We start from the raw sequence: 19,007 nt of genomic DNA on the forward strand, positions 1-19,007 counted from the left end.
GCGGACCCTGAGAAAACCGACAGGCAGATTATGATTGGTCGGTGGTCCTGTCAGTCTTCAGGCCTTTCTCTAACGATTGGAAAAAATGAATGCCAGTCTGGGAATCCCATATGTGATTGAATGCGATAGTGAGGGGGCGGAGCCCTGGGCCTGATGATAAGGGTTGACTGCCGTCTCCCCTCTGTCAGATAGCAAAGACGCCCCCAGTCCCTTGTAACCCTCTCAGGCCTAGGGCCCCTCCTGAGCTCCATAACAGGCCACCCAGTTGGGCCGACCCTTAAGGCAGCCTGGGCCCACGCCAGCCGGTAGACCCTCGAAGTGTGACCTCTGACCCCTGGCGTTCCTCTTGGAGCCGGCCCCCGGTGTGGGCTGAGGGGGCGGCCATGGAGCTGGGCAGCTGCTTCAAGACCTACGAGGACTTCAAGGAGTGCTTCAGCGCCTACAAAAAGGAGAACAGGTGCTCCTTCATCCTCAGGGACTGCGTCTCCGTCCGCTTCCACAACCTCAACCACGGCACGTCTATCCGCGAGGACATCCTGTAAGGGCGGGGCACGAGGATGGGGAGGAGGCTGGACAGTCCCCAGGAGGGCGGCCTGGAGGAGGAGGGAGTGCAGTTGGGCGTGTCTCTAGGCGTTTAACAGGCACTCATTGAGCACCTGTGGATAAAAACGCCTCGGCGATAATTTCCTTCATCAGTCTCCTCTTTACAAAGCAATAATGCGGTTCATGGTTGGTTTGTTCGTTCATTCATTCTTTTTGTAAATTGTTCTTGAGCTCTTGAGATTAACAACCATTTTTTCAAACACTTTCCATGGCCCAGGCCGTTTTTTCTATTCTGTGCATGCTTTCTGCAGGCCTGTGTCGAGAATTATAGATAAATCTGATCTTTCCCATTTGGTGATGAGAGAACAGGCTTAGAGTCTAAGTAAGGGTTCAAAACTCGAATGCCTTCAGGGCTCAGGTGGAACAGTCCAGTTAAGAAAGTTTAGCTTTTAATTTTACTATAAGAAAAAGAATGATGAACTAACAAGCCGACACCAGGTCTTTGTGCCATGTGGGACAACACAAGTGTACAGTGGGCAGAATGGAGAGCAAGCCCCATCTGGTCAACTCCAGCTGATGGCTGCCATGGGAAAAAGAAGATCCAGTGTTGCCAGAATTTGGGGTAAGAGGAGTCAGAAATCCTGGCTTTATGTGAATTTGTCCACTTTTTAAAAATTGACAGTCGATTCAAATTCGAGCACATACCATGTGGGCCAATTCTGAGTGTCAAAGTAGAGCTAAGTTTGGGAGCTCTGGGTTGAGAAGTTTGGCCAAAGCTCTCCATCCAGGTGGCAGGCTATGTTCTTGCCTCTACTCTGCAGTCCAGGGCTATGCAGGGTCCAGATGACATAAAGATGAATAAGTAACCAAACCCTCCCTCAAAGAGCTTAACATGGGATAGGGTTGTGCTCAGGTAAACCTACTAGAATGTGATAAATGCTTTATAAAAGAGGTGTGCAGAGGAGGAAGTGACTAAAGCCCAGGAAGTGGGGAAAGGCTTCAGGCTGGAAGTAATGATTCCTCCTGGGCCCTGAATGAATGCCGAGAGCCGGAGTTCAATGGTTAATTACCGAGTAAGTAGAGGAGTTTGACCAGAAGGAGGTGCGGAGCAAAGGCACAGAAATGTGAAGGAAGGTGGCATGTTTGAGAAATGGTGTGGCCTGCCACGCTTGGCGGGAGATGAAGGCCGTGCAGTCTACCTGAGGGGTCGTTTTTTTTCTTTTAAAGATTTTATTTTTCTTTTTTCTCCCCAAAGCCCCCTGGTACATAGTTGTGTCTTTTTAGTTGTGGATCCTTCTAGTTGTGGCATGTGGGATGCCGCCTCAACATGGCCTGATGAGCAGTGCCATGTCCGTGCCCAGGATCCGAACCAGTGAAACCCTGGGCCACCGAAGCGGAGCTCGCGAACCTAACCACTTGGCTACGGGGCCGGCCCCTGAAGGGTCTTTAGGTACCATTGTGGCGTGTTTGGACTCTATCCTCTGCTGGCAGCATCTTTCTAAGCAGTGAGAAGAAGACAAAAATGCCCTGCTGTCATGCTGCTTGGAGTCTAGGTCGGATAAAGCGCAGCAGCCTCCTGTTGCCTTCAGGTTAAGTGCAGGACCGTTAACCTGGCTCGCCAGACCATCTGACCCTTCTGACGTCTCCATCTTGCATTGTGTGCTCCATACAGATTGGGTCTGCTCCACACTCAGCCCTGTGCCAAGCCCGCAGCTTCCTGGTCCTTGCATTTACCGTGTCTGCTGGGTAGAATAACCTTGCCTATCCTCTTATCTTAGCTCACTTGTCCTCAAATGTCAGTCATTTAGTATGCTGTCATCTCAGTACTACGTATACCATCTTATAATTTACTTAAATTCAGTTTTAAAATTCAGTTTTAATATTCAAAGAAACCTATTTTAGAAGCAATCTAAGCAGTAATATATAAGCAGTAACAGTTTATGGGGCCTGCCCCGTGGCCGAGTGAAGTTCACTTGCTCCGCTTTGGCAGCCCAGGGTTTCGCCAGTTCGAATCCTGGGTGTGGACATGGCACCAATCATCAGGCCATGCTGAGGTGGCTTCCCACATGCCACAACTAGAAGGACCCACAACTAAAATTACACAACTGTGTACGGGGGGCTTTGGGGAGAAAAAGGAAAAATAAGATCTTAAAAAAAAAGTAACAGTTTAATGGCCGAAAAAAGTCTATGTTTATAAATAAATATTAAATATTCTTGTGTAATCTGAGGTCATTTTGGACCACTTGTGGAAAACTGAGCTAATTGTTACTTTTCCTTCAGATCTCAGCATATTTTCCAAGAAGCATTTCTTGACTCCCTAAGGGTTAGGTTAGATGCTCCTCTTCTGTGTTCTGACAGCACCTGTTAGAGCTCTTAGCACATCATTTTGAAATACAGTTTACAAAGGTTTTCCTGGTTTGGCTGAGCTCTTCCAGGGAGGGACTCTGGTTTTCCATTTTTGGTATTCTCACTCATTAGCACAGTGCTCCCCGTGTAGGATCAAGTCCAGATTCCTCACAGGTACACCCAAACACCCTTCAGGTTAACCATCCCCAGAGTCTAGCACAGGGCTTGGCCCATATCGGGCGTTAAGTCATTGTTGAATGAATGAGTCATCAGTCGTCAAACATGTAATTCAGGGACATAGGCGCTCCAGAGCCTCAGAGAAATCATGGTGAGCTGGAGCTGGGCCCCAAAGACGGGGAGGTGTCAGGAAGTGTACTAGGTTTCTATTTGCTGTTCTAACAAATTACCACAAAAGTAGTGGTTTAAACAACACAAATTTATTATCTTACAGTCCTGTAGTTTAAAAGGCAGACACAGTCACTGGGCTAAAATTAACGTGTCAGCAGGGCTGCATGTCTTTCTGAAGTCCCTAGGGAAGAATCTGTTTCCTTGTCTTTTCCGGTTTCTAGAGATTGCCTACGCTCCTTGGCTTATGGTCCCCTTCCTCCATCTTCAAAGTCAGTAATGGCTGGTTGAATCATCACATCACATAACTCTGACTTGCTTCTGTTGTCCCATCTCCCTCTCTGGCTCCCCTCTTCTGGCTCACTCTTCCACTTTTAAGGACCCTGTGATTATATTGGGCCCACCCAGATGATCTAGGATAATTTCTCTTTAAAAAGCCAGCTAATTAGCATCCTAATTCCATCTACAATCTTAATTCCCCTTTGCCATGTAACCTAACATATTCACAGGTTCTAGCGACTGGGTAGTGGACATCTTTAGAGGACCATTCTGCCTACCACAGGAGGATTAGTGTCCTGGAGGGAGAAATGGTGTGAGTTAGTGCAGGTGTTAACATGATATACTTAGAAGGCAGGGAGGGGATGTACTTAGCTAGAACGAAAATCTATGCTGGAGCAGTGGGGAAGAAAATTGGAGGAACTCAAATAACAGATTGGAGGTTTGGAATTAGTTTCATTTTATTAATGTTTTTGAAGGTTGAACAATTTAAAAAATGAATTTGCTTTTGAATGGTTAATAGAGTCATTTAATTTTTAAAAAAATTCAAACCATATAAAAGGCTCTAAAAGCCAGTGTCCCTTCCATTGTGTTGTCTAGAGGCAACCACTGTAACTTTCCTGAGATGCGCTGAGCCTGAACAAGCACATCTTTACCAGCATGTGCGTCTTTTTTTTTAAGACAAGCAGCTGCTTACTATTACACATATCATTCTACACCTAGCTTTTCTCACTTGTCAGTGTATTTGGGAGATTACTGCACATCGCTTATTCCAGTGTGTGGCAGTTTAATTCATTGATTTTGGCAGTTGTTTACTGAAAACTTACTCCATGCTAGCGTCTGGAGATGGTGTTGAGAAAGATAAATTGGGTCCCTGCCCTCGTGGAACTTCGCCTCCAGTCAGGGAGACAAATATTAAACATTAATCACAGATAGAATTATTTCCTTAAAATAGTAGTAGGAGCTCCAAAGGAAAAGTCTTGGGTGCTGGGTGGGGGATGACAGTGAACCCTAATCTGGTGGGGGGGGTGGGTTGCTAACTGATACTTGATACCAGTGAGGCTCTTGATTAGGAAAAAAAAACGGTCATCACTGACATTTTGCAGAGATAATTTACAAAGTACATCTGACTTCATTATCCAACTTGGTCCTCTGAATGACCCTGTTAGAGGTGGGTTTTGTTATTCCCATTAAATGAGTTAATACATGTAAAGTGCTTACCACAGTGCCTAGTACATAGAAAATATTCCATAAATAGTAATGTGCTACTATTATGCAGATGTGGAAACAGAGCCAGGAGAAGCTAAATGTCAAGAGGACCCATAGTTTCTACCTCTCTGCTTTACATTAAGGTTGAGAGTTTCCTTAGTAACTCTTTGAAGGCTGTGTTCCATGTGCCTGAGCAAAGGGAGGAGGGAGAGTAGATCCGCTAGGGAGGCCAGGAGCAGGGACTGAGGCAGTCAAGACTTGAAAGAGGAAAGTAATGAAAGAAGCTGTAACAAAAAGCACCCTCACCCCCAAATCACCTGGTATGAGCCAGTCTGAATTTGGTACAGTTACAGCCAAGAAAAATGGGAAGGGGCAGAAAGGAGGGGGCAGGTTGGAGCAGGGAGTAGTGGAAGATTTCAAAAAACTACAAGGTGGAGCTGCCCCCGTGGCATGGTGGTTAAGTTCAGTGTACTCTGCTTTGGCGGCCCAGGTTCATGGCCCAGGTTCACGTGTTTGGATCCTGGGCACAGACCTATGCCACTCGTCAGCCACGCTGTGGCAGTGACCCACATATAAAGTGGAGGAAGATTGGTACGGATGTTAGCTCAGGGCTAATCGTCCTCACAAAAACAAAACAAACAAAAAACTATAAGAAAGCTCTTAGGTGTTAAAACTGAAGGTCAGACCCAGCCTGTTTATTGCCAGAATTCTTAACCGCCCTACTTAACCACTGGGTTGTAACAGCTTTCTAATTCCACTTGTTCATTTATTCATTCAACAGACTTCTAGAAAGAGCTTAAATGTTTACCCCCAGAGTAAACATTTGAGTTGAGGTACAAAGATGAGTAAATTGTGATCTCTAACCTTATGGACAACAGTGGACTGAGCTAGTTTATGAGGAAGTGACTTCTTGAGCAGCCCAGGGCTTTAGCAGAGACCGGTTAACTGCTTGTTGGGATGTTGTAAAGGATATTCTTGGAGCATTTATTGGACACTGGCTCTGTGCAGAGCACACTGTGTTGGGCTTTTTGAGTGATATATGGATATGTGGGATGCACACTGCTCTTGGAGAACTGGAGGGCGGCGGTTGGAGGAAATATTTTTAGGAGATAATTTAGCAGAAAGCAATGTTTCCCAAGCCAGATATTCATACTGCTGGTGGTCGGACAAGATGATTTTAATAGTAAGTATTTATGTTACCCTCCAGACATAAAGATCCTTATTAAATAGAGTAAAGAGAGCTGATTTAAAGAAAATTAAATAAGAAAATGCAGAGGGCCAGCCCCGTGGCTGAGTGGTTAAGTTGGTGTGCTTTGCTTTGGCAGCCCAAGGTTTCACTGGTTCGGATCCTGGGTGTGGACGTGGCACCACTCATCAAGCCACGCTGAGGCAGTGTCCCACATGGAACAACCAGAAGGACCTGCAACTAGAATATACAACTATATACTGGGGGGCTTTGGGGAGAGGAAGAAAACAAAAAAAGAAGAAAATGCAGAGCCAGCCCTGATGGCCTAGTGGTTACAGTTCAGCACTCTCACTGGTGTGGTGGCCTGGGTTCGCTTCCCGGTTGCAGAACCACACCACTCGTCTGTCAGTAGCCACAGGGTGGCGGCGGCTCACAGAGAAGAACTAGAAGGGCTTACAACTGGGATATACAGCCATGTGCTGGGGCTTCCTGGAGGAAAAAAAAAGAGAGAGAAAGATTGACAGCAGTTGTTAGCTCAGGGAAAATCCTTCCCTACAAAAAACAAGAAAAAGAAAGAAAAAGAAAATGCATGTAGCAGCTGAAACATAGTACTCAGTAAATATTTGCCAAAGTCATAACTGTAGTGCATGGTAGAAAGTGGTAGGTGCTTTAAGAGAGTCAAACATGCTGAGGAAGTTTCCACTAAATGACCAAAAGTCCCAGTCAACTGGGAAATTCTATGATTTTTATGCCAGGTTTTCCCTCTCATATGTTTATATGTGGCTGTTGTGTTTTTCTTTTTGTTAGACCTTTTTGAGGATTGATATTCTACACACAGTCCATGAAGTATTCTGATGTCTCTCTCCATTGCTGTTCAGTTTAATAGCTACCTTTTTTGAATACTTTTTTGGATTATATTCCAGACACTCTAAGAACTTTATAGGCATTGTTTTGTTTAATCCTCACCACGTGCTTTAAACTAGGCCCTTGTTATCCAAGTTTTCATTTTCCATGTATCCATAGTCACAAGGCTGTGTAGGAAAGCAAAAGTCATAATGCAAAAATCTTGCTAATAAACTGGCCACTTATAAATTACTCACTACTTAATTATTCCTTCCTTCTTATCCCTACCAGTCCCATCAGCATCTTTGGCAGCCAGTTTCTGGCTAATGAATAGACGAGATAAACATTAGGATGATACAATGTTAGTAAAACTGATTGCAAACTGAAATTGCACCTCTCCTACCTTGCACCTACAAGAGCTGTAGGATTTGAAGTCCCTGAAAGCAACGCGCAAGAACTCCTTATATCACCCTCAGCCTTATACCAGTTAACAAATGGAGAAGGGGAATCAACCAGGATGATGATACAATAGTAGCTTGAAAAGCAAAGGATTTGCGTAGCAAAGAATTAAATTAGGCCTTTGGGAGATAGGGATAAAGTCCATGAATATTTTGGTAAAACTGACCTTTGATATTGGAAAAGTGAGACAGGAAATAAAGTAGCATAGTGTTTGGGAAAATTATACCAGGAAGAAAACAGTTGATGCTTTAAGTTGTTCTTTGATTATTCTAAGAACTGGGATATGGCTGCTATTATAACCTACATTTTGTTAAACATAATATCAGCTTCATAATTTTAGTCTCATTTTTATGATAAATTTCCACTCTGGGGCCAGCCCAGTGGCACAGAGGTTAAGTTCTCACGTTCCGCTTCTCTGCGGCCCAGGGTTCACCAGTTCGGATCCCGGGTGCGGACATGGCACCACTTGGCAAAAACCATGCTGTGGTAGGCGTCCCACATATAAAGTAGAGGAAGATGGGCACGGATGTTAGCTCAGGGCTAATCTTCCTCAAAAAAAAAAAGATAAAGTTCCACTATTTACTATGAAATGTTTCTGGGGATGTTTTTGGCTGCAATTAACTGAAAACTCTGACTCAAAATGGCTTACTTCTTTTTTTTTTCCAAGGAGGATTAGTCCTCAGCTAACTACTGCCAATCCTCCTCTTTTTTTGCTGAGGAAGACTGGCCTTGAGGTAACATCCGCACCCATCTTCCTAGTCTACTTTATCCGTGGGACACCTACCACAGCATGGCTTTTGCCAAGCGGTGCCATGTCTGCACCCGGGATCTGAACCGGCAAACCCTGGGCCGCCGAGAAGCAGAACGTGCAAGCTTAACTGCTGTGCCACCGGGCCAGCCTCAAAATGGCTTATTTGTTAGAAGCCCAGAGGAGGGCCTCTGAAAGTGATTGTTTCAGGGGCTCAGGCTGGTTGCATCTTTCTGCTCTGCCATCCTCAGCATGGGTCCTGACATGGCACAAATGCAGGAGTCACATCCGGAAGAAAAAGCCTTCCTTGGTTTCCTGCAGATTTCCTAGCATGTTTCTTTGTCTAGAATTGGGCCAGTATCCATTCCCATTCCTAATAAGATTACCTTAATTGGCTTAGACTAGCCCTGAAGCACTTAGCTATGTGGGGGAGGAATGGCAGCCTGAATAAAACTGGCCTTTTAGGAAGGGAGAAGGGCGCTAAGGGATGTTGGGTTGGCAACCCACAGATCCTGTGACAGCCGTTTAAATGAACTCACTTTGAGTGGTACTGATTATTCTTGGGTCAGGCATTGATCTTCATAGACTAGTACTCTTGTTATTTCCATATTTATAAGTAAGGAATTGGAGGCTTAGGGGAAATGAAGTGACTTGTCCAAGTTCACACGGCTAACAAGTGGTAGAGCTGCCATTTAAACTCAGATCTTCTGGCTCCAAGTCTTCTTCCTAACTCAAGTTCTATTGTCCAGAATGGCTTTACTCCACCTTAAAAGTCCTATTCATTGCTCAACGTGCAATTTACACACAACAAGGACACAAATCTTATGTAAAATTAATCAAAAGCCTTACTTAATCTGTGCCAACCCCACAGAGTGAATCACTCTTTATTCAGTTCTAAGTTTATTGTTTGTATCTCTATTTAACCATTCACTTAATTTTGACTTTACTGGCCACCTATGTAATAGTCTCTCTGCTCACTCGAGTTAGAGACTATCTAATTAGTCTCTGTAGCGTTGTGAGCAACGAGTACAGTGTTTGGAATGTGGTGGCACTTAGTAAATGTGTGAAATTAAACAAAGGACTTGTCTAAAGTTATATGTATTAAGAGTAATACTGCTAGGACTAGAAGCCAAGTCATCTGACAAGCTCTGCCAAGGATCTTCCTAGTACGCTACTCATGCTGTAAGAACTTTCTGTGCGGTACGGTCACTCATTTAACGTTCATTCAGTGTGTGTGTTTAGAGCACCTAGTCTGTGCCAGAGGGCAGTGCCAGGCACTAGGAGTACACTGGCAGCACTGTCTGGTAGGGGAATGCAAATACCTGCAGAGCAGACTGGAAGGAAGCAAGACTGGCTGACTCCCTTCCTCCAGATCCTGCCTGAGCATTCTTAGATGTAAGCACTAAGGCAGATTCAGAAAAGTATAAAACGCTATCCCTGTCTCGAAGGGAGTCTGTGCTTTACCTGGGAGACAGAAATAAGGACAGAGCTCAATGAATTCTTGCAGAAGATTTGTGTACTTCACTCTATGTAAGTTATAGCTCAGTAAAAAAGATTAAAGAAAGCAGGGAAAAAAATAACAGGCTTCAACCTAGTGCCCATTAAGTTTGAAATGCGTTATGCCAACAAGGACAGTATGTTTAGAGATCTTTAAGGAAGTTATTCAACCTGACCGGTATGTTGAGGGTCAAGTCGAGGAGGGTAAAAATGAGAAGTCAGAGGAGGGAGGAATATTTTGAAAGAAGACAGGCAACATAATGGTTAACTGTGCAGACCGTAGCCAAGCAGGCTTAGTTCAGATCTCAGGTCCTCCAGTTTAGCGGAGGATTAAACCCCAGATTCTCATCTTCAGAACCTTTAAGCCGGTTTCCCCATCTGTAAAATGTGGATGATAATAGAACCCTTTTCCTGGTAGGAAATGAGGCATGTAAGGGGCTTAATATAGCCTGGCATGTAGTAATCCTTAACACGTGTCCTAGTGGTAGGAAAGATTGTAAAAGACATGTTAACATATTGGATGTAGACATGGAGAAGGAGGAATTAAAAAGAATGCCAAGGTTTCCGCCGTGGGAGGTGCAGTCATTAATGGAACCAGGAAAGGGAGAAAGAGCTTTATGGTTGGCACTCACCAGTGTCTTTTCTTTGGACTAGCTTAACAAACTTGCACCAAGTGCACAGAAAGTCAATATAGTTTGATGAGCTAGAGCTGTGCTAAGACACTGAGCCAGCAGAAGGGTAGGGCCCAATCTAAGGGCTTGGGGAGGGCTTCCTAGAAAAGACGATGGTGGCACGTCGTGCTGAAGGATGAGTAAGCTCTGAGATGAAGACAGGTGGGAAGGGCATTCTAGACAGAGAGACAAACACGAGCAAAGGCGTAGAGGTGTGACAGTATCGTGAACATGGGAAGCTGTAGACAGTCTTTCTAGGGCGTAGAAAAACAAGATGGTGAGGGGGTAGAAACGAGGCTGGAGAGAGAGGCAGAGGCCATGCTGCAGTCACTCCTCACAGGCCTCACCATACTGCTGGGCTGCCCCAGCCCCCTCCTTGGCCCTGAGCTAGGGATGGCATTGCTGCCCCAGTGCTGTTCACACAACAGGTGCAGGCATTTTCAGCCCTGGGCCCTTCCACCCTGTTATTGCGGGCCTGACATATCCTGTTTTTCTAAGCTTGCCCCACAGGGTGGGCAAACAGGACCAGCTGGATTAGAATGTTTGGAAAGGGGTTGATGAGGTGCCCAGGCTGTGTCATGTCATACTGGGGAGTCAGATATTTTCTCCCTTCCCTGGTCTTTGGGCTGGGACTCCCTGAGGAGGCAGGGGCATGACCCGTCCCACCCACCTATGGTCCATGAGTCATTTCTCCAGTACATCTTTGATAAGCATCTGCTGAAGGAATGGCATCGTGTTAGGTGCTTGGAATACACTGAGGAATAACTCAGGTTTGCCCCTTGAAAACAGCCCCAGCCAACTGAAAAGGTACTGCATGAACACCCAAGAGATTGTCACAAGGCAGAGGAGCTGCGGTAACAGCTGACTTTGATTTAGGATAAATGAAAGGATGAACTAGGCTCTGGGTTAAATATTCCATCTGTGGCTTATTTAATTCTCAACAACAACCCTAATAAGATAGTTTCATTTTTATGATGAGGAAACTGCACACAGAGAGGTGAAATGACTTGCCTAAGGCCAGACAACTTCTGAGTTGTGCCCAGATTCAAATCCAGGCAGTCAGCCTCCAGCATCCCCACTGTGTCACCACTAGGTATACTGCCACCCAGAGAATCTGCTAAGCCTTTTATTTTAAATAAATACTATGAATTCAGAAAAAAGAGCAATTACTGTGGCTTGAGGGTATCCACAAAGGCTCCCTGGAGAGGGTGGGACCTGATTTGGGCCTTGAATCATGGGTTGAATGGGACAGGAAGAGAAAAGGATCAGCTATTCAATTTAATTACCCTTCTCCTTTGAATCATCACTTTCAGCCTAGAATGGCAAAGCTGGCGGGGACCCTAAAGATCGTCTAGCCCAGGGGTTCTCAAACTCTCTTAGGATGCAGACATTTTTCTGTAAATGAAAGATGACTCGAGATCTTCTATCTTAAAGAGGAGGCCCAGACTTCCCCTAATCCTTGAGGGCCACTTTTTTTTTTTTAAGGTTTTTTTATTTTTCCTTTTTCTCCCAAAGCCCCTGGTACATAGTTATGTATTTTTAGTTGTGGGTCCTTCTGGTTCTGGCATGTGGAGTGCGCCTCAGCATGGCTTGATGAGCAGTGCCATGTCTGCACCCAGGATTCGAACTGGCAAAATCCTGGGCCACCGAAGCGGAGCGTGTGAACCACTCAGCCATGGGGCTGGCCCCTAAGGGCCGCTTTTATCTTTGCTGTCTGTAAGAGGCGGCGGCAGTGGTTCCAAAAAGGTGGAATAAAGGAGGCATTTTAAACAGTGAGTGACCAGCTAGGCACTCTGCTGCTGCCTCTTGTCCGTTTTCGCTTGTGTCTTGCCTCAGATTGAATTGTATGTTGAGAGCTATAGATGAGTAACAGAGTGAATGAAAGGAGTTGGGGCTTAGAACTGCTGGAGATAAAAATGGGGGAGTGGTTTAGTTGGAGAGGGTCTTAAAGAAAAAGCTGAATCCTTTGGGACTGGAGAGTGAGCGTAAATCTTCCTTTCCTTCATCCAATACTGCAGTGTGGTCTCCAGGAAATGTATCAGGCACTGAAAGACCCTACAGGGCCTTGTCTCATAAGAGAAAGGGGATAGTCAGCACCTTTCTCATTGTCACCTCTACCTTCCCTAGATATGTGCAGGTGAAATTTGTCTGTATTCGGACCCAGTCAAACAGGAAGAGAACACCAGAGGAAGACATGTGCCCAGCGTATTTGCTCCTGCGGTATAATGAGAAACTGGATAGACTATTTATCAGTGAACTCAACACCCAGCATATACATGTTGACTCTAAAACTGAGGGTCCTGGAGGAGACGCCACTGGTAAATCTCAAAAGACAATGTGCCTGCAGAAACCCCAGCCTGCACAGCCCACAGGCAAGAAGGACCTTGACACAGCTGAGAAGTCCCTGGTTGAACCATCATTTTGCTTAGATAAGGTCCAAGCACCCTCAAAGCAAGAGCAAGAGAGCATCACTCCTTCTGACCTGGCCAAGATAGCAAAAGTGATGAAGAACTTTCTTAAGGTGGATGAAGGTTCCATGGCCTCCTTCAGTGTGGGCAATAGCCAAGACCTGGACCGGCTCAGCTTCCAGAGCAGCAAGATGAGCAACCTGTTCATCCGTTTCCCAGAGAATCTCTTGCTGCACCGGGTGGAGAATGCTCAGGGCCACATCCTCTATGCTTTCTTGGTGGAGAACAAGGAACGAGAGAGTCGAGTGGTCCACTTTGCTGTGCTCAAGGCTGAGACAGCCACCTCCGTGGCCAAGATGCTGAGTATTTTCACAGAGTTCAACTCAGATTGGCCCAAGGTCAAGGTGGTCTTTGTGGACCCGTCCTTCCCTCATCGAGCCATCCTGCAGGAGATCTTCCCTGCTGCTCGCATCCTTCTTTCTATCTACCACACAACCCGTCTCTTAGAGAAGAAGTTGCATCGTAGTTCAGCACATCCATCCTTTAAAAGGCTTATGAAGGAAGCCCTGCGGGAGGCTGTGTTTGTCACTTCTGATGCCAACCTGCAAAATCTCTGTCAGATGTCCCAAGCCCTACTAGATGGGGAGCTCTTCAGTTTCCTGCAGGCGCACTGGTTCTCCTGTGAACTGCTGTGGTACATGCATGTCAGGAAGGGCCTGCACGCATGTAACACCTATATGGACAGCCTAGACGTTGTCACCAGCAAGGTGTCAAGCCTCTTTCAAGAACAGCAGTCCCTGCTGGACTGCATCCTCCGCTTTGTGGATTACATAGACTTCTTTAATACCAAAGGCTTGAAGAACTTGCCCATGGCTCCTCCCAAGTTAAAGAGAGCCCGGCCAGCAAGCACACCACCAAAGTCCAAGAAGGCTTTTGGAATTTGTGGAGGGAGCCTTACCAGGCTTCTTGTGGATGAGAGAAAGCCAGACCCACAGCTGTTGCAGCAGCAGCCACAGGTGCAGCCCTCCCGGGGTGGCATGCTAGACACCTTGCACCAGAGTGGCTCTGAACTGGCCTATAAGCTGTGCCACAATGAGTGGGAGGTGGTGCAGAACTCCACCCACCTGGTGGACATGGCTGGCTCCTCAGTGGATGTTCAGCTGCTAGAGGACTCTCACCAGGTTAGCAAAGATGGCTGTAGCTGTAGCTGTTCCTTTCAGCAGTGGTACCACCTGCCATGCCGGCACATTTTGGCCCTGTTGCACACCAGCCAGAAGCCCGTGGGAGAAGCCATGGTGTGCCGTCGGTGGCAGAAAAGGTACCAGCACCTCCTCGGGCCTAGTGGGGAACTCCGGGACCCTGTTGTGGTCCCAAACACAGGCCAACCTGGGAAGCAAGGACGGAATGACATGATTCAGGACCTAAGCAGGGAGCTAGCAAACCTGCTAATGCAGAGTGAGGGGCCGGAGCTGGAGGAGCGCTGTTCTACCCTGCGCAAGATTGTGGACATCTGGGCTGACCCGTGCCAGCAGCCTGAGCCCAATCACCAGCCTGCGGACTTCAAGGATGTGGGCCGCCTCCCTTTCCTCTGGGGAGAGCAGGAGGAAGGGGAGAGACTCCCTCCTGCGAGAGCCACGATTCATGATTAAAACACTTGCACTGGCGCACTGGACCACAAACCCCTCTCCTTGGAAGTCGGAGAGCTCAAAGTGGGCAGGACATGCCAGAGGTCAGCATTTTAACCTGTGTCTTCCTAGGTAGGGCTAGGAAGATTGTTACAATAGGGAGAAGAGGAGCCCCACTGTGTGACAGTCCTTTGAATCTGCCCTTTTTCCGCCCTACCTTTGGCATTCCTTGGGAGCCTCGTTCATTGTTCAAGGCCAAAGTTATCTCCATGCTGAAAGGTCATCCCTCTTTCTCCTCTGACCCCTGAGATCAGATCTTATTCTCTTTATAGAGATGAACCCCTGCCCTGGGATAGGGTGAGACCATTTAAAATGGACCTGGTGAAAGGGCCTGTTTTCGGAGACAAAGGGAAGGAGGGTGATCCTTGGCTGTTGCTGCTCTTTACAAAGAATCTGTTATTTGTACCTATTTTTATTTATATTAAATAAAGTGTTTTTTTAAAATAAAATCAAATAAGCAGAGTAAAGGTGTGCTGCTTGAACAGTGAAGGAATCTAATGGGGGTTGTGGAGCCAAACAGAACTTGATGCCTCAAATTCAGATTGGGCAGTCCACCACTGAACTTCACCCTCTTCCCACCAACCAAGCCTTCAACACTGATTTCAGCTGCCTTGTGCTCTAGCAGGAGGAGGCCGATTAGACTGGGAGGGAAGAAACCTGAGTCCTAAATCCGACTGCCCGCAACCGCTGGGGGACTGTGGGCAAGTCCCTAATTTCTTTGCCCCAGTTTCCTCATCTGTAAAAATTAGTATGTTGGTCTGTTCTAATCGCAATTTCCCCTCTAGATTTATATAAACAGAACATTTTCATTGCAGTTATAAGCACCGACACTGACTTTTGTTGTTGTTAGTTGTAATCTTAATTACCTAAAGCCCGGTAGCCATCCAGCTTTCCAAGATGCCATCTTCTGGCGAACTGAGGTCAAAAGAGGGCAGGCAGCCTTGGTTCACCTTGACCTTCCCTTCTGGATCTCTCTCTTCCCTAGAATACTGGAGGGGGTAGGGCTGGGCAACACCAAGCTTCAGGGCTCTCAAGGAGATCTGGATTTCCTCAGCTCCCAGGGTTGGGCCCCGACCCCTGATGTAGAGACAGAATTGGGGACCTGGGCCTCAGTTTCCCCATAAGGCAGAAAACAGTACAACTACACGTGCATCCTTTCCTACCCCCCTGGGGCTTTGGAACGTGACCAGAAAAGAAAGAAATCCGTAGAACACTGCTATTTATTTTCCTTTTCATTTTCGGCTTGTGAGGAAGTTTCCATAGTAGCACGCCTGTCCAGTCGTCTACCCAGAATTCGGGCTCGAGAGTTCCTGTCTCAGGGCTCAGACTGGCAGGAACAGGAGTGTCCTCAGGCTTTCATTGGTTACCGCCAGCCGAGCCCCTCGTAGCCCTGGTAACGGCACTGCCCACGAGTCGCCAGGCTGCGATTGGTCCGTGCGCCAAAGGCCGAACACGAACTCCTCAGGCCGCTGGCCCGAGTCACGGGAAGCGGCGCCGCAGCTGGTGATCCTAGAGGTCAGTCACAGTCAGAGGCAGGGTCAAATAGGGAGAAATGGCGACAGAGCCAGGCTGTGGGTGAGTGGTTTTTGAAGGGGTGGAGGTGTGAGGCACCTGATGACCACCGTCACCCATGACACGGCTCCCAAAGGGGCGGGAGGATGATTGCTCTTCTGGATCCGGCCGGACTCCGAATGGGAACGTCAGACATCCACGTCCTCCCACCCGCGTTAGAGGTGAGAGGTCAGAGGCCGCGTCCCCTCTCGGTCCCTGGTTTTTGGACTTCAGGTGCTGTAGAAAATAGTCAGGATCGCCAGCCAAAGGCTCAGCATCCAGCTGCTTACAGAGCAATAGTGGGCAAGTTATTTAACCTCTTTGAGCCTCAGTTTCTCATTTGTAAAATGGGGACAACCCGGTTTGGGGCCAAATAAAGGAAGCATTTGACTGGCACATTGTAGTTGAGGGATTTACATAGAGGCGGAGAAGCTATGCACGTTTGTTAGCCCGGTTTTGTGGTTGAAGGGATTGAGGCCCAGGAGGAATCAGTGACTTGCCGAAGATCACACAGCAAGTTGGGGGCAATTGCAGTTCTCTTGCGTGTACCAGGACCAAATGAAAGAGTGGATGTCAAGAAGTAATTTGTAAATATAAAGTGCTAGACAAATAGAAAATGCTATTAAGAAAAAGAAGACCATATTGCAGCTCTAGCCTTCACACTCCTCTCATGGAACCAAATCTTTCCATGTCTGGCTTAAAAATTAGGTCTCAACTCCAATGTCATCCTGCCTGCCCACAGAGGGGGCTTCCCAGATGACCTTAGCTAAAGTATCCCTCCCTCCCCCGACTTACTCTCTACCTGTTACCCAGTTTTGTGGTCTTTGTAACTTTTATTATCTGATATATCCTTGTTTGTTTACATGTTTATTGTGTATCTCCCCAGAACAGTGCTCATGCATAGTAAGTGTTCAGTAAATTTTGTCTGGATGAATAATTGAAGAGCCAAGCCTCTATTCTCTCCTTAAACCTCTGTTCCTCTCCATAGGCCCATCTTTGGAACAAGATCTGGGAATTACAGTCCAGCCTCAGGCCTCAACTTAGTTGGAGCTTGAGAGACAGAGCCTCCTGGACAGCAGCCTCACAGAGAAAGTACTTTGACCTTGGCATCTAGACTTCTCCCTTCTCCCCCATGGCCCTGACAATGCTGAATGAGCTCCTGATTGAGGACCCAAGCCCACCTATGCTGCTGTACCAGGTTAGCAAGACTGCCCAGTTAGATACCCTCAACTATCAGAGCTGCTTTATGCAGGGCATCTTTGCCCATTTCCCTGAGATCCTATTTATCCACCGGACCTATAACCCCAGGGACAAGGTGTTATATACCTTCCTGGTGGACGGACCTCAGGTGCAGCTGGAGGGTCATCTCGCCCGGGCAGTCTACTTTGCCATTCCTGCCAAGGAGGATGCTGAAGGCCTGGCCCAGCTGTTCCAGGTGTTCAAGAAGTTTAACCCAGCATGGGAGAGAGTGTGTACCATCCTAGTGGATCCCCATTTCCTCCCCGTGCCCACCCTAGCCATGGAGTTCCCCGCAGCCGAGGTCCTGCCCTCAGCCTTCCACATCTGTAAATTCCTCCAAGGTAAGTTCTATCAGCTGTCCCTTGAACAGCCTGTGGAGAGGGCGCTCCTGACCTCACTGCAGAGCACAATGTGCTCGGCCACAGCTGGCAACCTGAGGAAGTTGTATACACTCCTGAGCAACTGCATCCCCCCAGCCCAGCTGCCTGAGCTCCACTCACACTGGCTGCTCAATGACCGCATCTGGCTGGCCCACCGCTGGAGAAGCCGATCCGAGAGCAGCCGCTACTTCCAGGACCTGGAGGTCACCACCCGTGTCCTCAGCCAGTTCTTTGGCACCACCTCGTCTGTGGAACAAGGCATGACCTCTCTGCTCCGATACATGCAGCAGAACTCCGGAGACAAGGCAAGCTTCAGCCTGGGCCTGAGTCCCCAGAACAATTATGTCCCCTCAGATGTCACCCCTGAAAGCCCCAAAGTGGAGCAGTTGGTAGAAACCCGCATCCAGCACTCCCTTAATGCCATCTGCACGGGCCCAGCAGCCCAGCTCTGCCTGGGTGAGCTTGCTGTGGTCCAGAAATCTGTGCACCTCATCGGCTCTGGCTCCGAAAAGGTAAACATACAGATTCTGGAGGACACCCATAGGGTGCAGCCCCAGCCCCCTGCCAGCTGCAGCTGCTACTTTAACCAGGCCTTTCACCTGCCCTGCCGCCACATCCTGGCCATGCTCAGCGCCCGCTGCCAGGTGCTCCAGCCCGACATGCTGCCAGCTCAGTGGACAGCAGGCTGTGCTGCCAGTCTAGACAACATCCTGAGCAGCAAGTGGAGTGAGACCCTAGATAAGCACTTGGCAGTGGCTCTCCTCACTCAGGAGGTGGGTCAGCTCTTACAGCACTGCAACCAGGAGGAGTTTGAGCGGCGGTACAGCACGCTGCGTGAATTGGCTGATGGCTGGATCGGCCCTTATGAGCAGGTCCAACTCTGATTTCCGTCACTGCCCAGGGATGCTCATCCACACTGTGCACACTCACATCCACCCCCACATGCACACCCCCACACACTCACACTGTTGTACTGCCATGGGCTCTCCTTCCAGGAAAAGATAAGAGTCCTATTTTACTGCAGCCTGCTACGTAAAATGTGTCTAGTTCCCCAAGATAAGAGTCAGCAAATCTTTGCTGTAAAGGGCCCAATAGTAAATATCTTAGACTTCAGTGGCCACATGTAGTAGTCTCTGTTGTATATTCTTGTTTTCATTGTGGTTTTTTTTACAACCTTTTCAAAAGGTAAAAACCATTCTTAGCTCAAGGGCCTTACAAAAATTGCTAACCCCTGCTCTAAGATAAGAGATAAGACACTGAGTGAAGATAGAGGGCTGGGCCTTGGTTTCAGACACTCACCTGACCCACAGAGGAAAAGGCCCCTCAGGGGAGGTGGCTCACTAGGCGCCCAGGCTCCTTCCTGCAACCCCCTCACCCATGCTGAGTTCATTAAAGTTGAATGTTGCCTATTCCAGCACTTATCTAGTTCTTTGTCTTATAGAAGGCAGTTTAGGAAATACTGTGGAAAGAATACACACTTCAGAGTCTGACACTACATGCAAATCCTCGTTCCTTCCCTGCCTGATTTTTGAGGCCTGGTTCTTTTTTTTCAGTGGAGAAGACTGGCCCTGAGTTAACATGTGTTGCCAATCTTCCTCTTTTTGCTTGAGGATGATTGTCT

The 19,007-nt window shown here is 47.5% G+C and overlaps 2 protein-coding genes across 5 annotated transcripts; both read left to right on the plus strand.

Moving 5' to 3' along the window:
- The first annotated feature begins 84 nt into the window (after positions 1 to 84).
- On the plus strand, positions 85 to 14,621 carry ZSWIM3 (zinc finger SWIM-type containing 3). The gene is made up of 2 exons (XM_046678599.1): positions 85 to 538; positions 12,251 to 14,621. The coding sequence occupies exons 1-2, from the start codon at positions 384 to 386 to the stop codon at positions 14,178 to 14,180; spliced, it is 2,085 nt and encodes a 694-aa protein (XP_046534555.1). The 5' UTR covers positions 85 to 383; the 3' UTR covers positions 14,181 to 14,621.
- On the plus strand, positions 1,085 to 19,006 carry ZSWIM1 (zinc finger SWIM-type containing 1). Of its 4 annotated transcripts, none has more exons than XM_046678603.1 (2): positions 1,085 to 1,165; positions 16,756 to 19,006. In XM_046678603.1, the coding sequence occupies exon 2, from the start codon at positions 16,900 to 16,902 to the stop codon at positions 18,268 to 18,270; it is 1,371 nt and encodes a 456-aa protein (XP_046534559.1). In that variant the 5' UTR covers positions 1,085 to 1,165; positions 16,756 to 16,899; the 3' UTR covers positions 18,271 to 19,006. The 4 variants fall into 4 exon arrangements, with proteins under 4 accessions (XP_046534559.1, XP_046534558.1, XP_046534557.1 ...); XM_046678602.1 differs by lacking the exon at positions 1,085 to 1,165 and adding an exon at positions 15,171 to 15,731; XM_046678601.1 differs by lacking the exon at positions 1,085 to 1,165 and adding an exon at positions 15,738 to 16,001.
- Position 19,007: the final 1 nt, after the last annotated feature.

Source organism: Equus quagga, chromosome 12, assembly GCF_021613505.1.
Source record: "Equus quagga isolate Etosha38 chromosome 12, UCLA_HA_Equagga_1.0, whole genome shotgun sequence".
NCBI classification, from domain to species: domain Eukaryota; kingdom Metazoa; phylum Chordata; class Mammalia; order Perissodactyla; family Equidae; genus Equus; species Equus quagga.